This window comes from Rhinoderma darwinii, chromosome 9, assembly GCF_050947455.1.
Source record: "Rhinoderma darwinii isolate aRhiDar2 chromosome 9, aRhiDar2.hap1, whole genome shotgun sequence".
In the NCBI taxonomy this organism is placed as follows: Eukaryota; Metazoa; Chordata; class Amphibia; order Anura; family Rhinodermatidae; genus Rhinoderma; species Rhinoderma darwinii.
The window spans coordinates 82,078,855-82,104,162 of record NC_134695.1 but is presented as its reverse complement, the minus strand read 5'-3'; the positions used below and the strand labels follow the sequence as shown (position 1 = coordinate 82,104,162).

General features: G+C 45.1%; 1 protein-coding gene across 3 annotated transcripts in view; it reads right to left on the bottom strand.

Annotated features, from left to right (window-relative positions):
• BANP (BTG3 associated nuclear protein) overlaps positions 1 to 25,308 on the bottom strand; it is a 343,815-nt gene that overhangs the window by 83,037 nt on the left and 235,470 nt on the right. For all 3 annotated transcript variants that reach the window (XM_075838330.1, XM_075838329.1, XM_075838331.1), the window contains 3 exons: positions 20,292 to 20,422; positions 16,692 to 16,754; positions 14,026 to 14,070 (listed from right to left, as the gene is read on the bottom strand). In XM_075838330.1, the coding sequence (XP_075694445.1) occupies positions 14,026 to 14,070; positions 16,692 to 16,754; positions 20,292 to 20,422 (239 nt within the window). The remainder of the gene's footprint in view (positions 1 to 14,025; positions 14,071 to 16,691; positions 16,755 to 20,291; positions 20,423 to 25,308) is intronic.

The window sequence follows — 25,308 nt, the reverse complement described above, 5'->3', positions numbered from 1 at the left end:
GCTCCGACCAGGTACCAATACGGAGTGTATGCTGCTTCCTACGGAGTCTCTAAGACCCCCATCCCGCTGCGTTTATGGTCTCTATTTAACGTTGGGAAACACTCCCAACATCTACGTTAAACGGAGGCTATAACTGACTAATAGTGGCCATAGACAATTATGGCAGCCATTTAACAGGCACGTCATGAAAAGAATGGTGTCTCACATAGGTTCATGGTTTTTGTGGGATGCTTCTAGATAGAATAACACAGTCGACTACGCTATTATATCTAGCAAAAAGCAAAGTATTATCCACAACATATACTGCCCCATGAGGCCAAAATAACGCTCTTCTGGCCTCCGTCGGTATAATAGGAGCCGATTGGTACATTTGACATATGCCCAGAAGCTTTCCCAACACATATATCAGGAGAAACGCAGTGTGAAGGGGCCCTAAGCCAGTCAAAGCACCAGGCAGCTGTAATCCCTTCCTCAACCTATAGGGGTGTCACACATGAGCCTTAGTGTCCTTTTACAGAAGCAGAATTTCTGCCCAGTAAACCAGTCGATCGACAATACAGCTTGTTAATCTGCGCTAGTTTGCGCCATTTAATTGGAGCAACGTTTGGAAAGTATGGGAACAGGATAATGCGATCGTTTGTCCCCATATATTTGCATCTTGTTGGCAGAACATCCTGTTTACCCGGGGAGACGTGCTGCCGTCAATCGACCATTTTTAGGGGCACATAAAAAATCTGATCAGCTGCGCCATCTATACAGGGCAATGATCGGGAACAAGTGTTCAATTGGACATTGCCCCGTGTAACAGGGACTTTATTTCCACTATTTTATCTCTTATTAGAGTATCTGGTAATTTGGAGAAGTCGCTCCTAGTGACCCCGGTATAATCCGTTGTCTGCTTTGTGGCTTCAGGGTCTCAGCAATTGCCGGGGCCTGAGCTTTCATACTCACAGAAATAAGCATGATGGCCATACAGATAATGACACAACCGCAGACACATCAGCTCTGTGGTATCAAAGCTGAAATCTATCAGAAGCCTCTAGATTTTCTCCATTGGCTTTGTTTTCCATTTTCCTACCTAGAGCACCCAGAACGCTGTCCGCACATTTCATGAGCTCTGTCCATCATCAAGATTCTCATAAAATCGCCCTCACAGCTGCCAAGATGAATTATCATCCAGCAGAGATTAATGAACTTGTCTATAAGATTCTGGAAAACATTAATTGTGGCCAAATATAAAACTTTTTAATTAAAATCATTTGCTAGAGTTCAAAAAAAAAAAGCCTGTTTTGGGCAGGACAGAGTACAAGTCATTCAGTTACATCTAGGACCCCTGGAGATCAGTCACTGGGGGGTCCTCATAGAAATGACTCCGGTAAGGTGCATGGGTGAGCGAGAAGTAATGAGAAATGACTCCGGTAAGGTGCATGGGCGAGCGAGAAGTAATGAGAAGATATATAAGTAGACATGACTCAATAGTCACAGCTCACCAAGTATCTAAAATAGACATAAACAAGGACTGGAGAAGTGGCGACTGCATCCGACCCCGCAAAGGGAAGATACGAGCGATGAGAAGCTGACAAAATCATTCGGCCAAGTATCCTGGAAGCTGCACCAAGGACCGGAGTGGAAAACCATTTATTTCATGCGGGAGTTGTGGACAGCAGTGAAATTTATTTTCCACTGGTTAATATGGTGTCAGAGCACAATGGCGCACTTAAAGATTAGATATAAGATGATTCTGCAAAAAGACCACCAACAATTACAAAGCGGAACGCAATCCTGGGAAACACCATTACACCTTCAGTTCCAGTTTGCTGCAGCTGTCCAAGGACCCCCAGCTCCCCATAGTCTCCCAAGTCCGACTCCACCATAAGATTATACAGTTATTTTAGTCTCCCCCACTCCCATGATGGACCATCCCACAGCACGCTGGTAACGGAGCTTCAGTGCTCAGCCTAAGGCCACAATTTAAAGGTGCATGAAATACAGTGGTGCTTGAAAGTTTGTGAACCCTTCAGATTTTTCTATATTTCTGCATAAATTTGATCTAAAACTTCATCAGATTTTTACACAAGTCCTAAAAAGTAGATAAAGAGAACCAAATAAAAAAAAATATTAGACTTGGTCATTTATTTATTGAAGCAGATGGTCCAATATCACATCTGTGAGTGGCAAAAGTTTGTGAACCTTTAGGATAATTTGAAGGTGAAATTAGATGGTTTTGTAAAGTATTCCGGCCTGATGAGAATCAACAACTCTTCTTCTCAGGTCATCAGAAATGTCCTTTGTTTGTGCCACGATACACGTAAACAAACACGTGTTGTGAAGATCAGACTTTGACGGATCCCTGTTCTTTACATAGATCAGGTCGCCCACTCACCCCTGATTGTCATCCCATTGATTGAAAACACCTGACTCTAATGTCACCTTCAAATTATCTGATAATCCTAAAGGTTCACATATTTTTGACACTCACAGATATGTGATATTGAATAATTTTTCTCAATAAATAACTATAGAGAATTCTGAAGGGTTCACAAACTTTCAAGCACCACAGTTTAGTGGCAAGAATATTAAACACTAAAGACGCTGCATATCTAAGATGACATGTCTCTAGTGTGAAGAAAATACATGTGTGTGTGTGGACGATCTCCTGTCCTTATCCAATCCGCAGTTATATACCCACTAGCAGGAATATCATAGACTTATTACACTAAATGGCTCAGGTCATCAATTTGAGGAACAGTCACTGAGCCAGACGACAGCAGATGTGGAGAGCCAAAGCCCAAGTGACTATAGCGCGCAATGACAACCATGGAGAAGGGACCCGACCGTCTTTACTGCAATAAATGGAAAATTCTAGAAATGTTTTGGGTTTGCTGTGGCCGACTATAGGTGAAGGTCGGTGTATACATTATGGTCAGTTCTGCTGTTCAACACTCAGGACCTTGAAGCAGCCACAAAGCTTCTCCTATAAGAAGAATCCCTCATCACTGGCGCCTTAGTATCCGCAGCCTCGTACATCTAGAAAATCCTGGATAATCATGTAAAAAGGCCACATACCGTTATCAGCAGAGACTGCGCTACATCTATCATTGCCAGCATCATAAGCATTAAATGCTACAGGGTCTTTCTCATAGAGGTAATATTATACATTTTACATAAATAAATGATAAACGTAAAAAAACAAAACATTATTGCCACTAACCCCAGCTGTAAATCTCATCTATCGTGTGGATCTATAATGTTTCGATTATTATTACAGCTAGTAAAAAGTTCAGCAATGTTCTGCAGTAAAGGGGCAATCTATCCCATTAACCCCGCAGTGTCCATGTAGAACTGGAGGGGTCTCCGGATGGATTATGTTTTGGGCCGCATCATTTTCTGCATCCTCAGTAATTAACGCCTAAACATCTCTGCGCGTCGTAAAAATAAAATCACGTGATCCCAAATGATCTATTTCCCCTTCTCAAAATAAAGGTACGAACGCTGGATTTCCAGCTGTACAATGTTTACGTTTTCATTTTCTCTCTTTTTTCTTTCTAACAATCCTGTTTGTTTCCCTGTTTTGATTATTCAAAGCAGATGTGCTGTATCCGAGGAGCTGCCCTTAAAATCTACTCGCAGCTGGCCCCGAAGTGCAGGGTTTCAGGAATTAAAGGGGATCGAATGGATAGAAATAAACCTTGGTCGTTGCGAGTCACACATCAATCATCTTGTAACTGATCCACTGACTATCCGATCTCAGATTAGCAAATTTATTAAAGGGGTATTCCCATCATATAAGGTTATGCCACTAGGGTAAGCCATAAGATTTTGCTCGGTAGGGGGTCTGACCTTCGCGAGCACAAAGGGGCACAAGCCGTTTTGGTCTTTTTCCTGCACAGCAGGGTTTCCAACCACCTGCAGTGTAAAGAAGCGCAAAACAGCTTTATTTCAGTGAACGGCGCTGGGTTTCATTTCCCTACACAGTACGTGACCAGGACCTTCCCTTTGCAGGGAAAAACTTTGATCCTTGATTCTGAGAATCAGTGAGTTCCAGGTAGTCAGACCCCCACCAATAAGAAAGCGGTGGTATGTCCCAGCCAGCGATCAATGATTGATTTACAGTTCATCTTAAACCCACGCGTGGAGTAAATAGCGGATTGTCGTCCTCACAGCTGCCGGATCTCTGCTATGACAGGAATGCTTTATTTACTTTAAAAAGCGTTTTTGTTACAAAAATTTGGAGTTGCAAAAGTTATAAAGAGATGTTCAATAATTCTATAATCAGCAAACAACGATGGTGACGGGTCAGGAATGTGTCTTGCTGCTAAGAGACGGCAATATCATTGTGCTGTATGAAAATCAACTGTGCGGGTGTTGATCTAAGCTCCAGTGCCCTCTACTGGTCAGAGGAGGTTAAACTGGACACAGCCGGATAGAAATCAGAGAGGAAGCGAGATTATAGCGGGGATTTCATGACTTCCCAGAGGAAGGATGGTACAATTAGCTACAGGCTCACACAATGTTATTACGTTACATGGGATAATTCTGTCATGTTTAGCTGGAGAGAAAGATTTCCCGAGATGTTCAGATCACCCAGTATTACCAGACAAATAGATCTGTGTTTCTCATATTGTAGTTACTGTTTCAGTATGGTTTCAACATTGTAGCACCACATTGCCATTATCTCCATAACACATATTTCCACTCCCGTAACTGTGAACTCCTTCCCTTATATCATGTGACAGTAAATCTCCTCTCAAGGTGTGGAAAATTGCCAAATGAATGGGGGAAAAGATAATTATGTATCTAATTATATTGTACATGATGGATCTCCTATAGGAAGTTATTGAAATAACATAATGAGATGACATAACATAAGGCCTCGTGCACACTTCCGTCGGCCGTTAATGACGGTCCCATTGCACACAGATGGCTTCCGTGTGCAGTCCGTTGTTTCCCGGACCAAATTCAATGCAAAGGCCGAGACTGTTCCGTCAAAAACGGGCAGGAGTAGAACCTGCACTACTTTTGACGGAACGGCCGCACGGTTCTGTTAAAACAACGGAAGTGTGCATGGCCGATTGAAATGAACGGCTTCAGGGTGCTCTCTGTGACAAAAACGGAAGGAAAAAACTGAAGTGGGCATGAGGCCTAATACACACCACCGTGTCTGCCGCCCGAGTCCCGTCCGTGGAAAGACAGGACATGCTCTATCTTTCCACGGATCGGAGAGTCAGGTCCGTTTTCACAGACCCGATTCACCCGCTAAAGTAAATGGGTCCGTGAAAGCTATCGGATGGTGTGAAAAACGGCCCGAGTGGCACAGAGTCGTGTGCAACTGCCCTTAGACTATTGCTTATATAGCGCCAACATATTCCACAGCGCTGTTGATCCCCAATGAGGCTTACAATCCAGATTGATGTCATATTTAATAACGATATAATAATTGTATACGTCCCAAACTTTGGGAGTTTCTTCTGTATCGCTGCACAGCAAACTGATAACCCCATCCGCATTCTACAGGAAAAGATCTGGAAGAACTCTCAGTGACAACGGCGGATCAGACAGGACGATGGGGATCTGCGGCTGTCACATGATGCAATACGTACATGAACTGCTGCTATGCGATTGTTCAAGAAAATTTAGGAGGATCATTTATTATTCAGACATCAGGATTTGGGGTAAGAATTCACATGAGAAACTTTTACACTGGAGTTTCACACATTCAGTCGGCCACACGGTAAAAGCATTCCCAAGCCCGGCACGCGACCAATACGCGCTGAAAAATGGATTGCATCAATTTCTATTCTTTTTCAGCACTGACGGGCAGCAACAGCCTCCGCTCACGGCATTCACGCCGAACAAGCTGCAGGGAAGTGGCGGAGCATCTGCTGATCTGTTATGGGCTTTGTCCTCTTTTATATTAGGATGTTGCGGATACTGGAGCTTTCTTACAATCTTTCCTATGGCTGTAACATGCACATAACAAAATGACCGGGGATTTCTAAATTACTAAAGAAAATCCAACTTTCCAGCAGATTTATATTTGCAGCATAAAATCCATCATCACAATGCAAAGAAAAAAAGTTGTATTTCTATAGACGGGTGTTTTTGTGTTTTTTTCCCCCTTGTTTGCTGGAAAAGCTATTGAGTGCTGAATCTGGCCGAGCTGCCAAACTTAAAACAACAGCGGGTCTTGTGGTTTTAGTTTGACATCAAAGCTCCGGCACATAAAGGCAGCTCAGAAGTCTCAGCACCGGGTGCTATTTTTAAATCTTACACAGACTCCGTTATAGGGATATTGTCCGGCCCTTTCCCGCTATGTTCTTTATGGTAATTACAATCGCTTGGAAGGCGTCCAAAAATCTGCTCAGAAAACTGGCATCACCGTAAATATTTACAGCTTAAAATCAAAGAGCATGGGCAACAATAACACCCGAGATCCACTAACTCCGGAGGCCGACATTCTGACATATAACATCACCGAGGCTTCTTGTGGCAAATTATAATTATCAGACAAAGAACTTGTACCTACTAAATGGACCCGACCATCTTTAACAAATCACTTGCTATAGACCTTTACACCAGATGTGTGGCCCACCAGGAAGCTGAACCTAATCTAAAAATAAATAAATCCCAGTTTTATATAAATAAAGTTTGTAATAAAGTTCTTGAACTTTCTAATTCACTTTGTGTTTCAATTTTTGATAATTTTAAATATCTCTGCTTGCGGTCAGTGACAGGGAACACTCCTTGTTTACATTCTTACAGTCAGTACAGACCTTATACTTCTCACAGCTGAGGGTTTGCTACAGTTAAATTCAGTGTGGAACAATCCTCAATTAGGTCAATACAAATCTCTCTTCTGTTCTGAAAGTTTGCTACAATGTATCAGTGCAGGTAAAATGAGTCTGGACTATACCATAGACGTCTGAATGAGGTGTTTTCTGCATTATTATTAACCGTTATGCAGTCTATTATCCTGAATATTCATTATATCATATATTCTTCTGAAACTAGAAGCACCTTGGAAAAATTTGGAAAATGTATCAAATTAACTCCTTCATTTCACGACAGGCAGAGCATTTTCTTTCTATTGGCACTTATAGGAGATCACGCCGCACCTATACTGGGTACATATACAGAGTGGTTTACTGTGTAGAATCCAAATAAAAATAAATGTCTTTTATTTGAAGACTCGGTAACTCTCCCTTCCTGAGTCTCGCGGTCTCTGCAGTTTGCCACAAGAAAGAATAGCGGTAGCGGAAAGACGCGCCTTCAGACCACATTGCCATTTAGTAAGTCATCCCCACCGTGTTTTATTGCCTGTAACCGAAAATAATGACAAGACAGAAAAAAAACCTCCCAAAACAAGATGTAACTGGAGATTTTAACTCCAAATTCACAATGACACACAAAAAATCTAAGAACACAAACATAACTAGAGTCTCCTGGTTGAATATACCCAGAGATTGGTCTGTAGATTGGAGAAACATATTGCCACACAAATGAGTTGAAGCCTAAGCGCCCGCGTTCTACAAGTGTCAGGATCGGTGGACGGTTTAGATTTATCACTTGGCGCAAACACGATCATCCGATGCCAAGAGAATAAACGTAACTACAATAGCTGCTTCCCAGCAACAAAACACATAACAGGAATAGAGACGCCGAGGTGCTGAGTTTCTACCCTCAGACGACTTTCAACTCATTGTTTATGCTTTTCACTTCCTGCAACTTTAACTTAATTAATTATGTCATCGTTACGTCTTCCTTCTATGCTGAGAGGTGCCTGAAGACCATCATATTCAGAGTCTCCACACAATAAGTCTATGGGAAATGTTTAAACACTTGGGTCTTATCGCTTCTTAGCAAAATACTGTTGTTCTGATTAAAAATTTACCGTTTTGTGTATGCAGCTCCTATGCAAAGTTTGTGTGTTATATGTCTGCCTGGCCACAAAGAAATCGCATGTAGTCTGTTCCTGCATTCATGTGTTACTCTTATCAATCTGCTCCTATTCTGGCTAACCTACAGAGGAGGCAAATGGACGACCTACAGGCCCTGTTCACACAGAGTTTGACACATTTTGTGATGCGGAAACCGCGTCGGAAAACACACCAAAATACACGTAAAACCGGCTAGCGGGAAAAAGAAGCGATATGCTCTATCTTCGGTGTTACATTTCTGACATCCCATTGACATCAATGGGAGGTAGAGAAAGCGTTTTTTGCTGCGTTTTTGGCCGCGGGCGAAAAACACGGCAAACGGCGTGCAGGGAGATCAAAATCTGCCTTGAAATTCCAGACAGAATTTTGAGGCAGAATTTTCTGCCTGCAAAAAACGCTGTGTGAACATACCAAACTACTTCAAAACACGAGACCATTGCACCACATGGAGATGCCAAGACTTAAAATAATATAACTATGTTTGATACTTTGTTTCTGTTCCTGTACACAGAACCTACAGCTCTCACATCTCACCTCCAACTACAGTGAAATTTATTTGAGACGATCACCCAAAATTGCAAAAAGTGGTTTTCTAGAGGAGATGGTCCTCAAACAAGAGGCCAATACACATAGAATATAAGGCAACTAAAAATCAATAACTGAAACATTTGGTCTAGATCAGGGGTCTCAAACTCGGCCGGGTAAGTGGGCCGCATATAGAAAAAATGGGAAGTTGACGGGTCGCATTACTTTCAAATTTGATACAATACAAAATTATTGTTAATCAATTAGTTATTTGAACTACTATAACACTATATTACTACACAACCACTATATTACTAGAATAATAATACTACATTACTATAATAATACCGCTAGGTTTAAAATTTGAGATATTTCTCCACGTGCTTATTTCAACAATCCAGCTTTCCAGTTTGTGTCGCTAAATGCAGTCCGGCGGCTCAGTTAGCACACATGTCAAGATTGGGCAGCCCCTTTTTAGATAGTGCCGCAGTGCCCTCTGTGGATGCTGCCGCAGTGCCCTCTGTGGATAATGCAACACACCCCTAGATAAGGCCACAGTGCCCTCTGTAGATAAGGCCACAGTGCCCTCTGTAGATAAGGCCACAGTGCCCTCTGTAGATAAGGCCACAGTGCCCTCTGTAGATAAGGCCACAGTGCCCTCTGTAGATAAGGCCACAGTGCCCTCTGTAGATAATGCAACACACCCCTAGATAATGCCAGTGTCCTCTTCAGATACTGCCACACACCCACTTGTAGAGGCTGCCACAGTGCCCTCTGTAGAGGCTGCCCCAGTGATGTCAGGGGCTTGCCCAGAGCTGGAGTCCCGGAGCAGAGCCGCTTCTGGCACTCTGCCTGGGATTCCAGCTCTGCTCCTGACATCACTGTCCATATATGGACAGAGATGTCAGGGGCAACCCCAGAGCTGGAGTCCCAGGCATAGCGCTAGTAGGCTCTTCCCGGGACTGCAGCTGTGCTCCTGACATCACTGGGACTCCTGCTCTGGGGAAGCCCCTGACATCATTGTCAATGTATGGACAGCGATGTCAGAGGCTTCCCCAGAGTCCCGGAGCAGAGCCGATAATAGCGCTCTGCCCGGGACTCCCCTCTGGGGAAGACCCTGACACACTGTCCATATATGGGCAGCGATGTCAGGGAATTCCACAGAGTCCCGGAGCAGAGCCGATACTAGCGCTCTGCCCGAGACTCCGCTCTGGGGAAGACCCTGACACACTGTCCATATATGGGCAGATATGTCAGGGAATTCCGCAGCGTCCCGGAGCAGAGCCTATACTAGCGCTCTGCCCGGGGACCCTGGCACACTGTCCACATATGGGCAGCGATGTCAGGGAATTCCACAGAGTCCCGGAGCAGAGTCTGTACTAGCGCTCTGCCCGAGACTCCGGCTCTGGGGAAGCCCCAGACATCGCTGTTCATATGTGGACAGCGATGTCAGGGAATTCCACAGAGTCCAGGAGCAGGAGCCGACACCTGCGCTCTGCTCCGCTCTGGGCAAGACCCTGACACACTGTCCATATATGGGCAGCGATGTCAGGGAATTCCACAGAGTCTCGGAGCAGAGCCTGTACTAGCGCTCTGCCCGGGACTCCGGCTCTAGGGAAGTCCCAGACATCGCTGTTCATATGTGGACAGCGATGTCAGGGAATTCCACAGAGTCCCGGAGCAGAGCAGACACCAGCGCTCTGCTCGGGACTCCGGCTCTGGGGAAGCCCCAGACATTGCTGTTCATATGTGGACAGTGATGTCAGGGAATTCCACAGAGTCCCGGAGCAGAGCCAACACCAGCGCTCTGCTCGGGACTCCGGCTCTGGGGAAGCCCCAGACATCGCTGTTCATATGTGGGCAGCGATGTCAGGGAATTCCACAGAGTATCGGAGCAGAGCCGACACCAGCGCTCTGCTCGGGACTCCGGCTCTGGGGAAGCCCCAGACATCGCTGTTCATATGTGGGCAGCGATGTCAGGGAATTCCACAGAGTCCAGGAGCAGAGCCGACACCTGCGCTCTGCTCCGCTCTGGGCAAGACCCTGACACGCTGTCCATATATGGGCAGCGATGTCAGAGAATTCCACAGAGTCTCGGAGCAGAGCCTGTACTAGCGCTCTGCCCGGGACTCCGGCTCTGGGGAAGCCCCAGACATCGCTGTTCATATGTGGACAGCGATGTCAGGGAATTCCACAGAGTCCCGGAGCAGAGCCGACACCAGCGCTCTGCTCGGGACTCCGGCTATGGGGAAGCCCCAGACATCGCTGTTCATATGTGGACAGCGATGTCAGGGAATTCCACAGAGTCCCGGAGCAGAGCAGACACCAGCGCTCTGCTCGGGACTCCGGCTCTGGGGAAGCCCCAGACATTGCTGTTCATATGTGGACAGCGATGTCAGGGAATTCCACAGAGTCCCGGAGCAGAGCCAACACCAGCGCTCTGATCGGGACTCCGGCTCTGGGGAAGCCCCAGACATCGCTGTTCATATGTGGGCAGCGATGTCAGGGAATTCCACAGAGTCCCGGAGCAGAGCCGACACCAGCGCTGTGCTCGGGACTCCGGCTCTGGGGAAGCTCCAGACATCGCTGTTCATATGTGGGCAGCGATGTCAGGGAATTCCACAGAGTCCCGGAGCAGAGCCGACACCAGCGCTCTGCTCGGCACTCCGGCTCTGGGGAAGCCCCAGACATCGCTGTTCATATGTGGACAGCGATGTCAGGGAATTCCACAGAGTCCCGGAGCAGAGCCGACACCAGCGCTCTGCTCGGGACTCCGGCTCTGGGGAAGCCCCAGACATCGCTGTTCATATGTGGGCAGCGATGTCAGGGAATTCCACAGAGTCCCGGAGCAGAGCCGACACCAGCGCTCTGCTCGGGACTCCGGCTCTGGGGAAGCCCCAGACATCGCTGTTCATATGTGGACAGCGATGTCAGGGAATTCCACAGAGTCCAGGAGCAGAGCCGACACCTGCGCTCTGCTCCGCTCTGGGCAAGACCCTGACACGCTGTCCATATATGGGCAGCGATGTCAGGGAATTCCACAGAGTCTCGGAGCAGAGCCTGTACTAGCGCTCTGCCCGGGACTCCGGCTCTGGGGAAGCCCCAGACATCGCTGTTCATATGTGGACAGCGATGTCAGGGAATTCCACAGAGTCCCGGAGCAGAGCCGACACCAGCGCTCTGCTCGGGACTCCGGCTCTGGGGAAGCCCCAGACATCGCTGTTCATATGTGGACAGCGATGTCAGGGAATTCCACAGAGTCCCGGAGCAGAGCCGACACCAGCACTCTGCTCGGGACTCCGGCTCTGGGGAAGCCCCAGACATCGCTGTTCATATGTGGGCAGCGATGTCAGGGAATTCCACAGAGTCCAGGAGCAGAGCCGACACCTGCGCTCTGCTCCGCTCTGGGCAAGACCCTGACACAGTGTCCATATATGGGCAGCGATGTCAGGGAATTCCACAAAGTCTCGAAGCAGAGCCTGTACTAGCGCTCTGCCCGGGACTCCGGCTCTGGGGAAGCCCCAGAGATAGCTTGTTCATGTGTGGACAGCGATGTCAGGGAATTCCAGAGTCTCAGAGCAGAGCCGATACTAGCGGCTCTGTGTCCCGCGGGCCGCAGATGACAGCCCCAGGGGCCGCATGCGGCCCGCGTGCTTGAGACCCCTGGTCTAGATCATAAGTGGCCTTCTAATAGAGGCTCTCTCTTTTTTGAGAGGTTTCACTGTATTAAGTCTTCGCCTGCATCGAGTGTCCCTAGAAGTGAAGAGTAAAAGTCCACCAGCCCTCAATATAAACCCCCTTTACACGGGTCATTATCGGGCACATGCGCACGACGCTCGTTCCCGTTTATTGCTCTGTGTAAACAGGCCAACGATCAGCCGATCTATGAGCAAACGCTTGTTCATCGGCTGATCGTATCGTTTGTGCAGCAGAAAATATTATTGTTGTCGGCAGCGCATCTCCTCGTGTAATCAGGGAGACGCGGCCGACATGATGGAAATGCAGCGATCAGAGAAACAAGCGCTCGTCCCCATTCATAGCTTCTTGTAAAAAGAGCAAACGAGCACCGATCAACGAGCTGTCTCGTTGACCGGCGCTCGTTGTTACGGCCAAAATGAGCCAAAGTAAAAGGTCCCTAACAGACCGGAAAATGTCACGTTTATTAAAGGAAAAGAAAGGATAAATATCTACTTTCCCCAGGAACATTACTGTTACATAGCTGTGGTCAGTTTTGCAGCTTCATTGAGTGTAATCTGGCATAACCCAAGTGCATGAGCAACGATCTTCTAGCAACGAGTTTTCTTTTACGGAGACCATATATATATAAAACCCAAAAGAAAACAGAATGTAGACGAGGAAGACCATAGTCACAGGCAAAGCAAAGATCACATATAAGGTCTGATTGTACCTGGAGCCCCCCGGCAGCTCAACAGAATATAAAATATAATGACCAAAGTCACTCTTATGTAACTCCTGACCCCCAAGTCTATAGATCAGGAACCAGTGCAGCATTTCAAGAGGTAAAGTGAAATGACATTGTTATCTACTTTACCCGAGGCACGTTAAAAATATTCTTGATAAATTCTTCATACCCAAAATATAAGTGTTATTAGCGCTATTAATAATGAAAGACTCTCCTGTTCATGAAAGTGAGTGCTCGCAGAAATCCGGGGCAGCAGTAAACACACAACACATCACAAAGGAACAACGAATGACACTCATCTGTCTGAATATAGGCAATTGTAATAATATATTCATGCACTTACATTCTGATTGGGGTTCTAGTAATAGAGCAATACGGACATTCATATATGTGATACGTGCAGTCTCAGCGGTTAGATACACACTAAGGACGTATGTACAGCAGGTAAATCAAACCAGGATTACAATGTTACCTACAAATCATTGGTCCCTCTGGGATAGAGATTCACAATGTCACGTCACAAGTCAGGACATCTTTCCCCATACCCAACATCATGACGCTGCCCCCGTCACAGGCAATTCTGTCCTTTATAGTATCATCAGGTGAACGGACAGGTCACTGCATCCCACAATATCAGTACACTCTCCCCTGAAATACTCTGTGCTGCTAGGGATACTAATAATTCCACTATGTTACTTTCAATCTGTGACCTCCCACAAGATCAGCACACTCCTCTCCTGAAATACTTAGTGCTGCTGTAAGTAATCGGTCATGTTATAATGGATTTAAGCTTTCCTTTTCTTATCTCAAATCAATTTGTATCCCTTCTCTTAAAATATTTGATCTTTGAAGATATAAAGGAATGTAAACTTGGCGCTGCGCCTTGTCCCTCCCCCGTCACTGCATCACTTACATTAAAGAAAAGTCATCTTAAATTCCACGGCTGAGGGATTATATATAGATCATGTGCAAATTATATGCAAGAGTCCTCGTTATAAACAGCTTTGTGTCATGCATGGGATTTATGTTCGGTAGTTGCGTGTTTTCTGAGATGACGTCGGCGCTTATACAAAAGTCAGGACGTAATAAACACAACATTTGTAGCTGAACAGAGACGCTGGCGTGAACCAGAGACCTTACCTGCCCGTCCTGACCCACGTGGACTTGATGGATCTGCAGGTTCCCCTATAAAACACACAAGAACGTCAGACGGGGAATTAATCAGCGAAAGTCACAGAGAGGAGCTCTCGTCTGTTTACTTTAGGAAGCCTAATAAGCCGCAACGTTCTTCACGACTCTGATTTGTTAGTAATAATACAAGACTCATGTTCGCCGGTATGTAGAGGACTTCACCGCAGAAGGTGCCGAGTACCAGCAGAGATACTAAATCTTCCATCTTTATTTTATAACTTATCATGGAGGACGGTTGATTATTGAAAGAACACGAAAATAATTTTTAAGAGCGGCTGTGAAATTCATCATCCTGTCGGCAAGTCGCAAAACTCTCCATAACTAATTGTCAATTATTGGTTTTCAGAAAGTCCAGGGGGTCATCTGCTGAGCACGTCACCGGCAACTAACAGAATATCTTTACAGGCACCATCTCATATATACATAAAATGTTCATTTAAGGCCACATTAGCGCTCGGTTTACACCACGTTTTTGACATACAATTCAGCCATACATCACTTTCAGTATTTGCTGAATATTTAGGCACTGATGCCGTCCCTAAATCCTCATCAGATCCGCTTACATTCTGCGCCAAATGTAAGTGAAATGGGTATTTTACGCGCCAATCACACGCAGCAGGAAAAAACGTGCAGATCGTTGGCCGCGCTGCAGGAGAAAAAAAATGGATACAATAAAAAAGCAATATACAAAAAAAAAACGCTCATTATTTATGCAAATTCCATACGTAAAAGCCACGGATTAGCCCCATTGTCATACATTGGGGGTATCCGATGGCACTTTTGTGGCAGAATTTTGAGTGTTCGCCTTCAGAAGTCTACTACATAAAGGCATCCTGCAAAAAATTATACCATGTGGTATACGTTCATTTAATCCGAAAACCTATGGGTGACATACACCACTGTATACATGAAGTATACAGCGGTGCACATCAGAGCCTTCCATCAGAGATGTGTTTGTATTGGGCAATACCCCGGCGTATGTGTCTGACAGAAGGCTCAGACTTGATCTGAACAGTCTTGTCTACAAAGTCGTAAATACACGTCAAGATTTGTTGACAAGTTCAAGATTTGGAATAGAATCCGCCTCCAAGTCAAGTCAATGGGAAATCCGCTACAGCGTTCAGACGTTCAAATTCAACGTGCCCAATCCTTCTTTCCCCAACACCAGGGGAGGGTCAGGAGACCCTCACACACACTAGTCGGCCGGTCCCACGGACTTTCGTCTGATGTATACGGGCACCCTTACTTTCAACCTGTCATTCTCATTAAAGATACAGGGGCCGCTAAAGAATTTGACCAATTTTTTTTTCTGCCATCTTTACAGCCCCTTTAAATGCGCAGCAAAAGTCTAAACAGCTGTAAAGTAAGTTAGACATTGGCTGCCAACAAAGCAATATAGAAAAACCACCTCGCTATGTAACACCTTCCACTCCATTGTCCTGAGACGTTTATGCTTAGAAATCCTACTGATCCTTGAAGTACACCCGTGAGTCTACGGCTCGATGGAAACTCATAACTGACAGAACTTGCAAACGGCGAGATATGAAACAGGTCTTTACAAACCACAGGAGCTCAAATGTTTGATTTTCCTGAATATCATCAGTTTTTGACCAATATCAGAAACACAAATAGGTTTGGATGGTTACTGCGCTGTTCACGGTCTGTCGTGGAGATCACAATACAAAACCAGAGCCAACCCCGCCTGACAGTCAGGAGAGTAAAGAGACCGCCGCACTCTCTCAGTGTTGGATTAATAGACATTGTGGAAACACGAACCAATAAATGGAACGCGCCTCCTAAATGTTTTACGAATTAGAACCAGATACTAAAACATATTTTTGTTTAAGGCTTCGTTCACATCAGCGCCAAAGCTCAATTCTGACGTTACGTCTGAGCTTTCCGTCAGAATGGAGCCCTGACTGACCCAAACGAAAACCGTAGGTTTCAATAGGAAACCATTGATTTCAATGGTGACGGATCCGGTGCCAATGGTTTAGTCAAAACGACGGAACCCCTGCACAAAGGAGACAAACGGAAACCATTGGCACCGGATCCGTCACCATTGAAATCAATGGTTTCCTATTGAAACCTACGGTTTTCGTTTGTGTCAGTCAGGGCTCCATTCCGGCGCAGATGTGAACGAAGCCCAATTGTCTTGTTTTTGTTTGTTTATTTTTCGAATTGTCGATTTTTTGAAAATAATTTTTCTGCACATGATTATGGGGCGGCCATCATGCCTGAAATGCTGTTTTGCTCCGTTAAAAATATTAAGAGATCTGCTTTACACAGGACCATAGGAAACAATGATTTGGAGATTACTCATTGACTTCTATATGAGTGTGACCTGTGCGGAGGTGGAGGAGGAGGGGAGCTGTGTCCATCATCTACTGTATAGTCAATGGTGGATCCTGTGTTATCTATATGTACAGTCGGTGTAACCTCTCAGTTTTTATTTAACATAAAAACGTAATTCAACTAACACGGCAACGCAGACCCGATACGCTACAGGTTGCCTCAGCTAATTGGCAAGTGCCCATAAAGGTGAAAACCTCCAGTCTGTGCTAATACTTTGTTGGCACCAGAATGTCGTCTTTTAGTGATTAGGAATAAATTACCTCACTGTCCTGGGTGATCTGAACCTGCTCTCCCTGCGGCACCTGTGCGATGTGCAGATGTCCCTGTAAAACATAGAGGAATGATGTGAGAAACCAAGAAAACTTAGTCAATGGCCACATACAAGATACAGCAGTTTTGCGGAAGAGGAAGAAGAATAAAGAAAACAGAAAGAGAAACTAACATGATCCAACCAAAACTCACATTTAAAATTTTAATGGCATCAGATGTTCCCCAAATTATAAGAATAATATAATTATAACAACACCTGGGCTTAAAGCATATGTTCAACATTGATCTCCATTACTTATCCTGTACTGATCCTGAGTTAGATCCTGTATTATACTCCAGAGCTGCACTCACTATTCTGCTGGTGGAGTCACTGTGTACATACATTACTTATCCTGTACTGATCCTGAGTTATATCCTGTATTATACTCCAGAGCTGCACTCACTATTCTGCTGGTAGAGTCACTGTGTACATACATTACATTACTTATCCTGTACTGATCCTGAGTTATATCCTGTATTATACTCCAGAGCTGCACTCACTATTCTGCTGGTGGAGTCACTGTATACATACATTACTTATCCTGTACTGATCCTGAGTTATATCCTGTATTATACTCCAGAGCTGCACTCACTATTCTGCTGGTAGAGTCACTGTGTACATACATTACATTACTTATCCTGTACTGATCCTGAGTTATATCCTGTATTATACTCCAGAGCTGCACTCACTATTCTGCTGGTGGAGTCACTGTATACATACATTACTTATCCTGTACTGATCCTGAGTTACTTCCGGTATTATACTCCAGAGCTGCACTCACTATTCTGCTGGTAGAGTCACTGTGTACATACATTACATTACTTATCCTGTACTGATCCTGAGTTATATCCTGTATTATACTCCAGAGCTGCACTCACTATTCTGCTGGTAGAGTCACTGTGTACATACATTACATTACTTATCCTGTACTGATCCTGAGTTATATCCTGTATTATACTCCAGAGCTGTACTCACTATTCTGCTGGTGGAGTCACTGTGTACATACATTACATTACTTATCCTGTACTGATCCTGAGTTACATCCTGTATTACACTCCAGAGCTGCACTCGCTATTCTGCTGGTGGAGTCACTGTGTACATACATTACATTACTTATCCTGTACTGATCCTGAGTTATATCCTGTATTATACTCCAGAGCTGCACTCACTATTCTGCTGGTGGAGTCACTGTGTACATACATTACATTACTTATCCTGTACTGATCCTGAGTTACTTCCGGTATTATACTCCAGAGCTGCACTCACTATTCTGCTGGTAGAGTCACTGTGTACACAATACTATGTACATGTGTGTGCAACTACTGTTTGAAGATAATCAGTAAACTTCTCACCTGCACATAAAAAGATTAAACTAGAATCTTCCAAGAAAGTAGACTGTCCAGTTTAGTGTGATGTAAATGACCAGTATAAGGCAGAATAAATACACGGCTCTAAATTAGTTGTTATTCAGCAGAAATACATGAAACTATGTGACGCCACTACCCAGAGCAAACATATCCCGGTCACGATGACCTCTGATTGGTAGAGACGTATTCGTGGTCTTGTGATGGGAACTGTGCAGAAACTTTGGACACTTCTGGTTCTTCAATAACTGAAATTCTCATTTTCCCGCTGATCTTGCTTTGAAAGAATTAAACATGCTGCACCGAAGGGAGATTAAGATGCGCAAGATGGAATTTAGTCAAAAAGCCTCGGACGACTTTGAATTTTTTTTTTATTTTTTTACTTTTAAAACAAGAACAATTGCCTGTGAATTTCAAAGACACACAGCTCGCTCTATATCAAACAGCTTCATTTCCTTTGGAAGGAAGTCATCCTATTCATAAGAGGCAAAACAAAACAGACGGGACTTATCAAACCGACAATAGGGACCTCAAGGAAAATTTCCAGCCCAAGCTTCATTCAGACTTGATAAGAGACACTTTTGCCTTCCGTTCCCTGCAGCCTGGAGAAGGTTTGGTGGAATTAACTCCGAGGCTGCCATGACAGACCACGGTTATTAGCAGCGGCCACATATTATAAACCTTGTAATAGGACTAGACCTAGATATGACTTTTATCTCTATCTTATTATAGTGCTGCTGCTGGTCCTACATATTTTCGCTGCATTACCGTTCACCGAGGCATAACTAGCCAGGGGGGGGGGGGGGGTCCTGGATTTTATTAGCCTGTTGGGTGTGGCTAATATGTCTTGTATCCTCTTTAAGGCCTCATGCACACGACCGTAGTGGTGTGCACAGGCCGTGATCTGTGGCTCGGACGGCCGCCGTCATCCGCGGCTGCCGTAATAAGACATGTCCTATCTTTTTGCGGTCCAGGCTCTCGGGCAATGCATGGACCCATTGAAATGAATTGCGGCCGCAAAAATAAGTTTGTGTGTATGGGGCCTGAGGCTAGTGCTTTTATTTACTCATATTGGGGTAAAGGGGGGGGGGGGTGGTCACTTAAGCAATTCCATAAAACTACAATTCAGACGCTGGAGAATAAACTCCCAGCACTCAGTTGTACCTCAGTTATCTCTGTTTTTGATAAGCAGCACTTTAGTCTATGAGGCTTTGTGTAAGGAAATGAAAGTGGCCAGGTTTGTCTCGGAAGAGACTTTAACCTCATAAATAATCGTTCATTCATTTCACTTTTCTACAAGAGACTTTGTGATCTCCGTACAAGACTTAAATCAATGCGTCTCTGCTCCAAGCTCCAGCGATCAACTGTGAAATAACGTGTCATCGCTCCATCGCTCATTGCCTGACATTAGCGGAGGTATTTCTGCAAGATAATCTTACATTCTCTGGGAAAAATCAGTCGCCAGAGGAAATAAACTTCCCTTTATTTGGCGGATCTTTCGCTGAATTTAAAACCTTTCAATCTTCAGGGTACGAACCCTCGTTCTCAACATTTCTAATGTCAGGATCTTCAAAATATCAGTTTTTTCTTTCACCTTTGGGACAACTGTGGTCAAATATCCCTCATACAACTACAGTAAAAATAGAGCAGCAGCTGATGAAGCAGGGAGTGCATGTAGCTCTGCTTAAAGGTAAGATATGCCATCACACCCTGATCGGTGGGGGTCCAAGTAAAAGGACACCCCCCTTCCCTCAGTCCCAGTACATCTTGTGGCCGGGAGCATTGCTGCGCAGGGAAACCATTTGAAAGGGACCCAACGCTGCAGCCCATATATTCTCAGGATCGGTGAGGGTCTCATAGATCGGAAAGTGATGACATATCGTAGATATATGACATCATAAGATGGCAATAACCCTTTAACAATGAAAATGTTTATGTCATTCAGGATCTGTGGGAATGGGGGATTGTGTCCCGTAATGGTGGCCATAGTGATCGTCACCCGGTGTCTGTTGCCCACAACATAGAGGACTGAACATATATATATATATATAAATTACTTTCATAAAACAGAACATAAAAAGTAGGAAAAAACAGACACTCCACAAAAACCTTGAGAGCGGTGCATATGAGGAGGGATCTCGCTGCACACTGTCTAATATTCCATGTAGGAGAGTGCAGAAACTTACCACTTGGACCTGACCGTCCTCTCCAATCTGGTGGATCTGAACCTGCTGGGCATTAGCCAAGGCATAGTGCAGCGCCTGCGGCGGAGTCTGCTGCAGGTCACTGGAGGACGACACTGTATTTTGCACACCATCTGTAACGCAGAATAGACAAGACAGAAGTTTAAAGTAACAGCTACTTATTAGGCTGCGACATTTGCACCATATTTATGAATGTTTGCATGTAGGACGCATTAAAAAAAAAGAAGCATCGAAGGAACGTGGCTAAACAATTCACGACCGCTGTCTCACAGTCAGGAGGTGGGTCTGGTACTTCATGAGAAGCCACAAATATATTTCTAATGACCATTTCTGTTGTTTAAAAAAAACACCAAACATTTATAAAGTAGAATCGTAACTGATAAGGAAGATAACGCCTCTTAGATTTGTCTGTGTGGCCTGGAAACATCCGCAGACTTCGCTCTCTGGAATTCTCTGGAGATTTATCCATTTTTCCATAAAAACTCAACAGACACAGAACTAGGAGGGAGGATTTCTCTGCACTTACAAGTCACCATAATGTAAACACACTGGCTCTGAATTTACAATTTTGATATGTGAGGAAATCGCTGGCACAGGGAGCGCGACCGCGCCGCTGAGTGAGGAGGGCGGGTGCCTCTGGACTATGGGCGGCTGTTTAGTCTCACCTGATCTCTCTGGGCTATGGGGGGGCAGCTGCGTGGATGCGGTGTCACTTTTATTGTAGCTCTGTGTACAAATAAACAAATATTGGGATGAAGCCCAATTCCCTGAAAGCTGCGATTATAAACGTTCTCTGTTCACAGCTGGCGGCCAGCCCTCCTCTGTCCACTCTTTTCAGGATCTCACATCCTAAATTGTGTAACAAAGATCCTCTCTGCCATGTGCCCTACAATAGAGAGGTCCCAGCCGGAAGACTTCAGCTTCATCTACCAAGAGGCTGCGCTTCCCTTCCCATAACATAGAAAACATTACACATTGGTTTCTTGCATTTTAAGATATAAGAGGAGAAGTCAATGAGTAAGGCCCGCTGCACACGACCGTGCCCATAATTACTGTCCGCGATTACGGGCACTGACGGCCGCGGACAGTCACCCGCATCTGCGGGCCGTGCTCCCATATAAAGTATGAGAGCACAGTCCATAAAAAGCAAAACATAGGACATGTCTTTTGGGGAGCCTTTCTACGGCACGGACACCTTCCCTTAAATATACGGGAAGGTGCGCCATAGAAATGACTGGGTCCGTAATTACGGATGAAATCTACGGTTGTGTGAATGGGGCCTAAAGGGGAGTTTCTCTCTGAAAGGAATTGAGGCTTTAGATGCCCATATAATGATATTTAGTACAATTGTAAGGCCTTGTTCAGATGGCAGAATTTTCAGATGCCACGCTGAAACCTTAATGAAATCCGCTTGTATTTCATGTCCCATTTTCAATGGGAATCTGCTCCGTTGTAAATCTTTATTTTGGGAGAAAAAAAAGTGACATGACACTTCTCGACACGAAAATCGCATTGGGTAGTCACACACAGATTAACCCCATTGAATGGGGCTAAATCCATGTGCGGGTCCGTGGCAGATGAAACTGCAAAGACATGGCAGAAATTTAATGGTCACCCTTGAATTTCTGCCACAGATTCTCAGCTAAATCCGCAATGGATTTTTTCAGACGGAAAAATCCATCTTGTAAACATACCCTCGGGTGGCGATGCTCTTAACACGGTTTTACCACAAATTGCCCTGGTTTTGTGACGCAGAATTTGGACATTTGGCCAACAGGTGAAATATATAAAAACCATGAGCTTGACCTGTACCAAGCCACGTGGCCAAAAAACACAGCAAAACCAAGGCAATGTGCTGTAGGAACGGGCCTTGGAAACGCAACACACAACGACTACGTGCACGGGCGGCCTCAGGATGTATTTACATGAGCAGCTTTTGTGGCTCTTTTTTTGTCGTTATTAAAGCAGAATTGCAGCAACAAAACCTGCCACAAGGGTATTCAGACGTTGCAGGTGAGTCGCGGATAAAACCGCATAACAAATCTGCATCCAAACACTGCATGCGTTTTTACCGCAAATGTGGTGCGATTTTCGATTCGGTTGCAAGGTTCTGATCACTTTTTATTCCATTTAATGTGGAAGACGAGGTGACCAAAAAAATAGCGATTCTGGCCTTTACATTTATTTTTTTTACGGCGTACACCGTGCGGGTTAAATAATGATATAATGTAATAGTTCCGACGGGGATTTTTGAACTTTTAATTTTTTTTAACATAAAAAAAACCAACTTTATTTGACAAATTTTTTTCTTTTTTTATTAGTCCCCCTAGAGAACCTCAACCAGCAATCGTAGGATCGCTCGCACTATATACTGCAGTACTAATGTATTGCAGTATATCGTCTTTCTGACAGGCTTCGATTAAGCCAGGGAGCCAAAGGCAGGGCTTAGTAGGAGCACAAAGATGGCGGACCTGGGGGCCTTCATTAGGCCCCCCAGGCTGCCATAGCAACCATCGCCACCCCGTGATTACATTGCGGGGGGCACCATGAGCTGCTAGAGGGAGTTGCCCCCCTCTTTCTAATGGTTTAAATGCTGCTGTCGCTATTGACGGCGGCATTTAATGGGTTAAGTGAGCGGGATCGCGCTCGAGCCCGATCCCGCTCGTTAATGTGATGTGTCGGCTGTAACATACAGCACTGGCGCTCAGTATGAGATCCATATAACGGTTCAGCTATAGATTATCTCAGCCTAGTGTTACCATGGATTGTGCAGCCCAGGACACGAGTATAAGGACGCCAGGTCACGACCTCCTGATGCTCTGGTTATTATGAGGTCGGGATCGATACCTTTAGACACGTTTTGGATGCTGAAAACTCAACTGCAAAGTGTTTCCAATTCTCTCCGAGCGCTGAAGCATTTCCCTTCCTTTCTATAACATTAGCACACGGCGGAGATTTTCACAATCGTGCTCCAACCTGCCAATAAGGTGGATCTGGTCTCTCCCCTGTAACCCCATTACTAACATTCCTCACCCCGGGGCCGGGCTCCTTGGGCTTTTTTCCACAGCTCCTCATCCACGCCTTGAATCAATCATTTTAAAATGAGAAATATTCTCAAAGGTTTTTTTTCTTTCTTTCTGTTTTTAAATCCCTGCCTCCCATATATTTTACAGAGACGACACCGATAAGTGTCAGATAATAGCTCATCATATCAGATGACTGATGGTAACAAACACAATGATATTTGCAGCTTCCTAGTGATCATGTTATAACCGATAAACCATTACTAGTTATTTCTCCTCTCCCAGCCGAGCGGGTTTATTTTACTGGGTAGAGAGGAATAAGTCGGTGTGAGACCGCTCTGTCAACGTCTTACGTCCATGTTAAGAGTCAGGAGACCCCCATACACATCAGATCACGGAAATGGGCGGGTTGGCTTTGTCTAATGTGTATGGGAGTCGTTCCCGATACCTATAGATAATATCACTCTCCTTTATTAGGCCCCTTGCACACGACCAGGCATATACTATACGCTATTGCAGATCGTATAGGGCACATTATATCCTAAGGGCCAATGCACGAGACGGTGGAATCGAACTCCAAAAAAAATAAGACATGTCATTTACGGGCCGCATTTGCGGTCCAGGCTCATTAAACTCAATGCCCTCTTGCGCGGTTTGTGTTTGCGGACGGCCCACGTATAACACTCCTCGGGCCGTCCGTACCGTAATGGCGGACCGTACACACCGCTACGGTCATGTGCATGAGGCCTTAGTGTTACCCGATATACGCTGTTCACATTCTCATATTTTCAGGCCTGTTCTTACAGATTTATGGAGTATTACTCTATATTTTGGGGTGTGGGGGCTCTTTTCAACCGGTGCGAATACCTTCTGTATATCGAATCTGAATAATTTGACCATAAACTATCACATAAGATATCAATACTTGCTGTAACTGCACTTTATATATTGAGGTTACTTTTGCCCCCCTCATTCTCTTTGCTGCTCATCAATAATGTTCTCAATCTTATTTTTACATGGGACAATTTGCTTAGTAATTCTCAGTTGTATTTAAATATTTTCCATAAAAACTATAATCTGAAACAGTCGGTATTGTGTAGGTTTAACTAAAACGAACCCCCCCCCCCCCCTCAACACCCCACACAAGACAAATGACCGGCTGCAGACAGACGAGGACCGACCTGTGCGCTCTACAGACTAAGAGACATACGCACAGGTCAAGTGGAAAATAATTTATTTTTAGGCTGGGTTCACACGACCACATTAACGTCCGTAATTGACGGAACGTATTTCGGCCGGAAGTCCCGGACCGAACTCAGTGCAGGGAGCCGGGCTCCTAGCATCATAGTTATGTACGACGCTAGGAGTCCCTGCCTCTCCGTAGAACTACTGTCCTGTACTGAAAACATGATTACAGTACGGGACAGTTGTCCTGCAGAGAGGCAGGGACTCCTAGCATCGTACATAAGTATGATGCTAGGAGCCCGGCTCCCTGCACTGAGTTCGGTCCGGGACTTCCGGCAGAAATACGTCCGTCCATTACGGACGTTAATGTGGTCGTGTGAACCCAGCCTTACAATAACAAAGGTTCTGAGAGCAGATTCCCCTCCGTGCTCCTCCACACAGAACAGCCCTGTCAGAGTCGTATATTATAGTGACGGCACCTCCAGGATATAAGTGCACATTTCATTTTCAAGACAAAAGGGAAGAGATGATATAGGGGCCACTGGATGATAGAAGTCAGGTGTCCTCTACAAAGCGGCACCTAACCTCTAGGCAGGGAATAATTTACTCCAATATCCTGTGTAAGATTCACAATGCTCTACCCCGGCTCAGGGGAAGGTTGATGGAGGTGAGTTATGGCTGCAGCATTCCTGCCTAATATTACTCCGGAGCAAGATGGGAGCCGACAGGTAAAAGAAGAATTTAATAACCTGATCATTAAACCAGAGAGCCGGTGAGGTGTATACTGTACA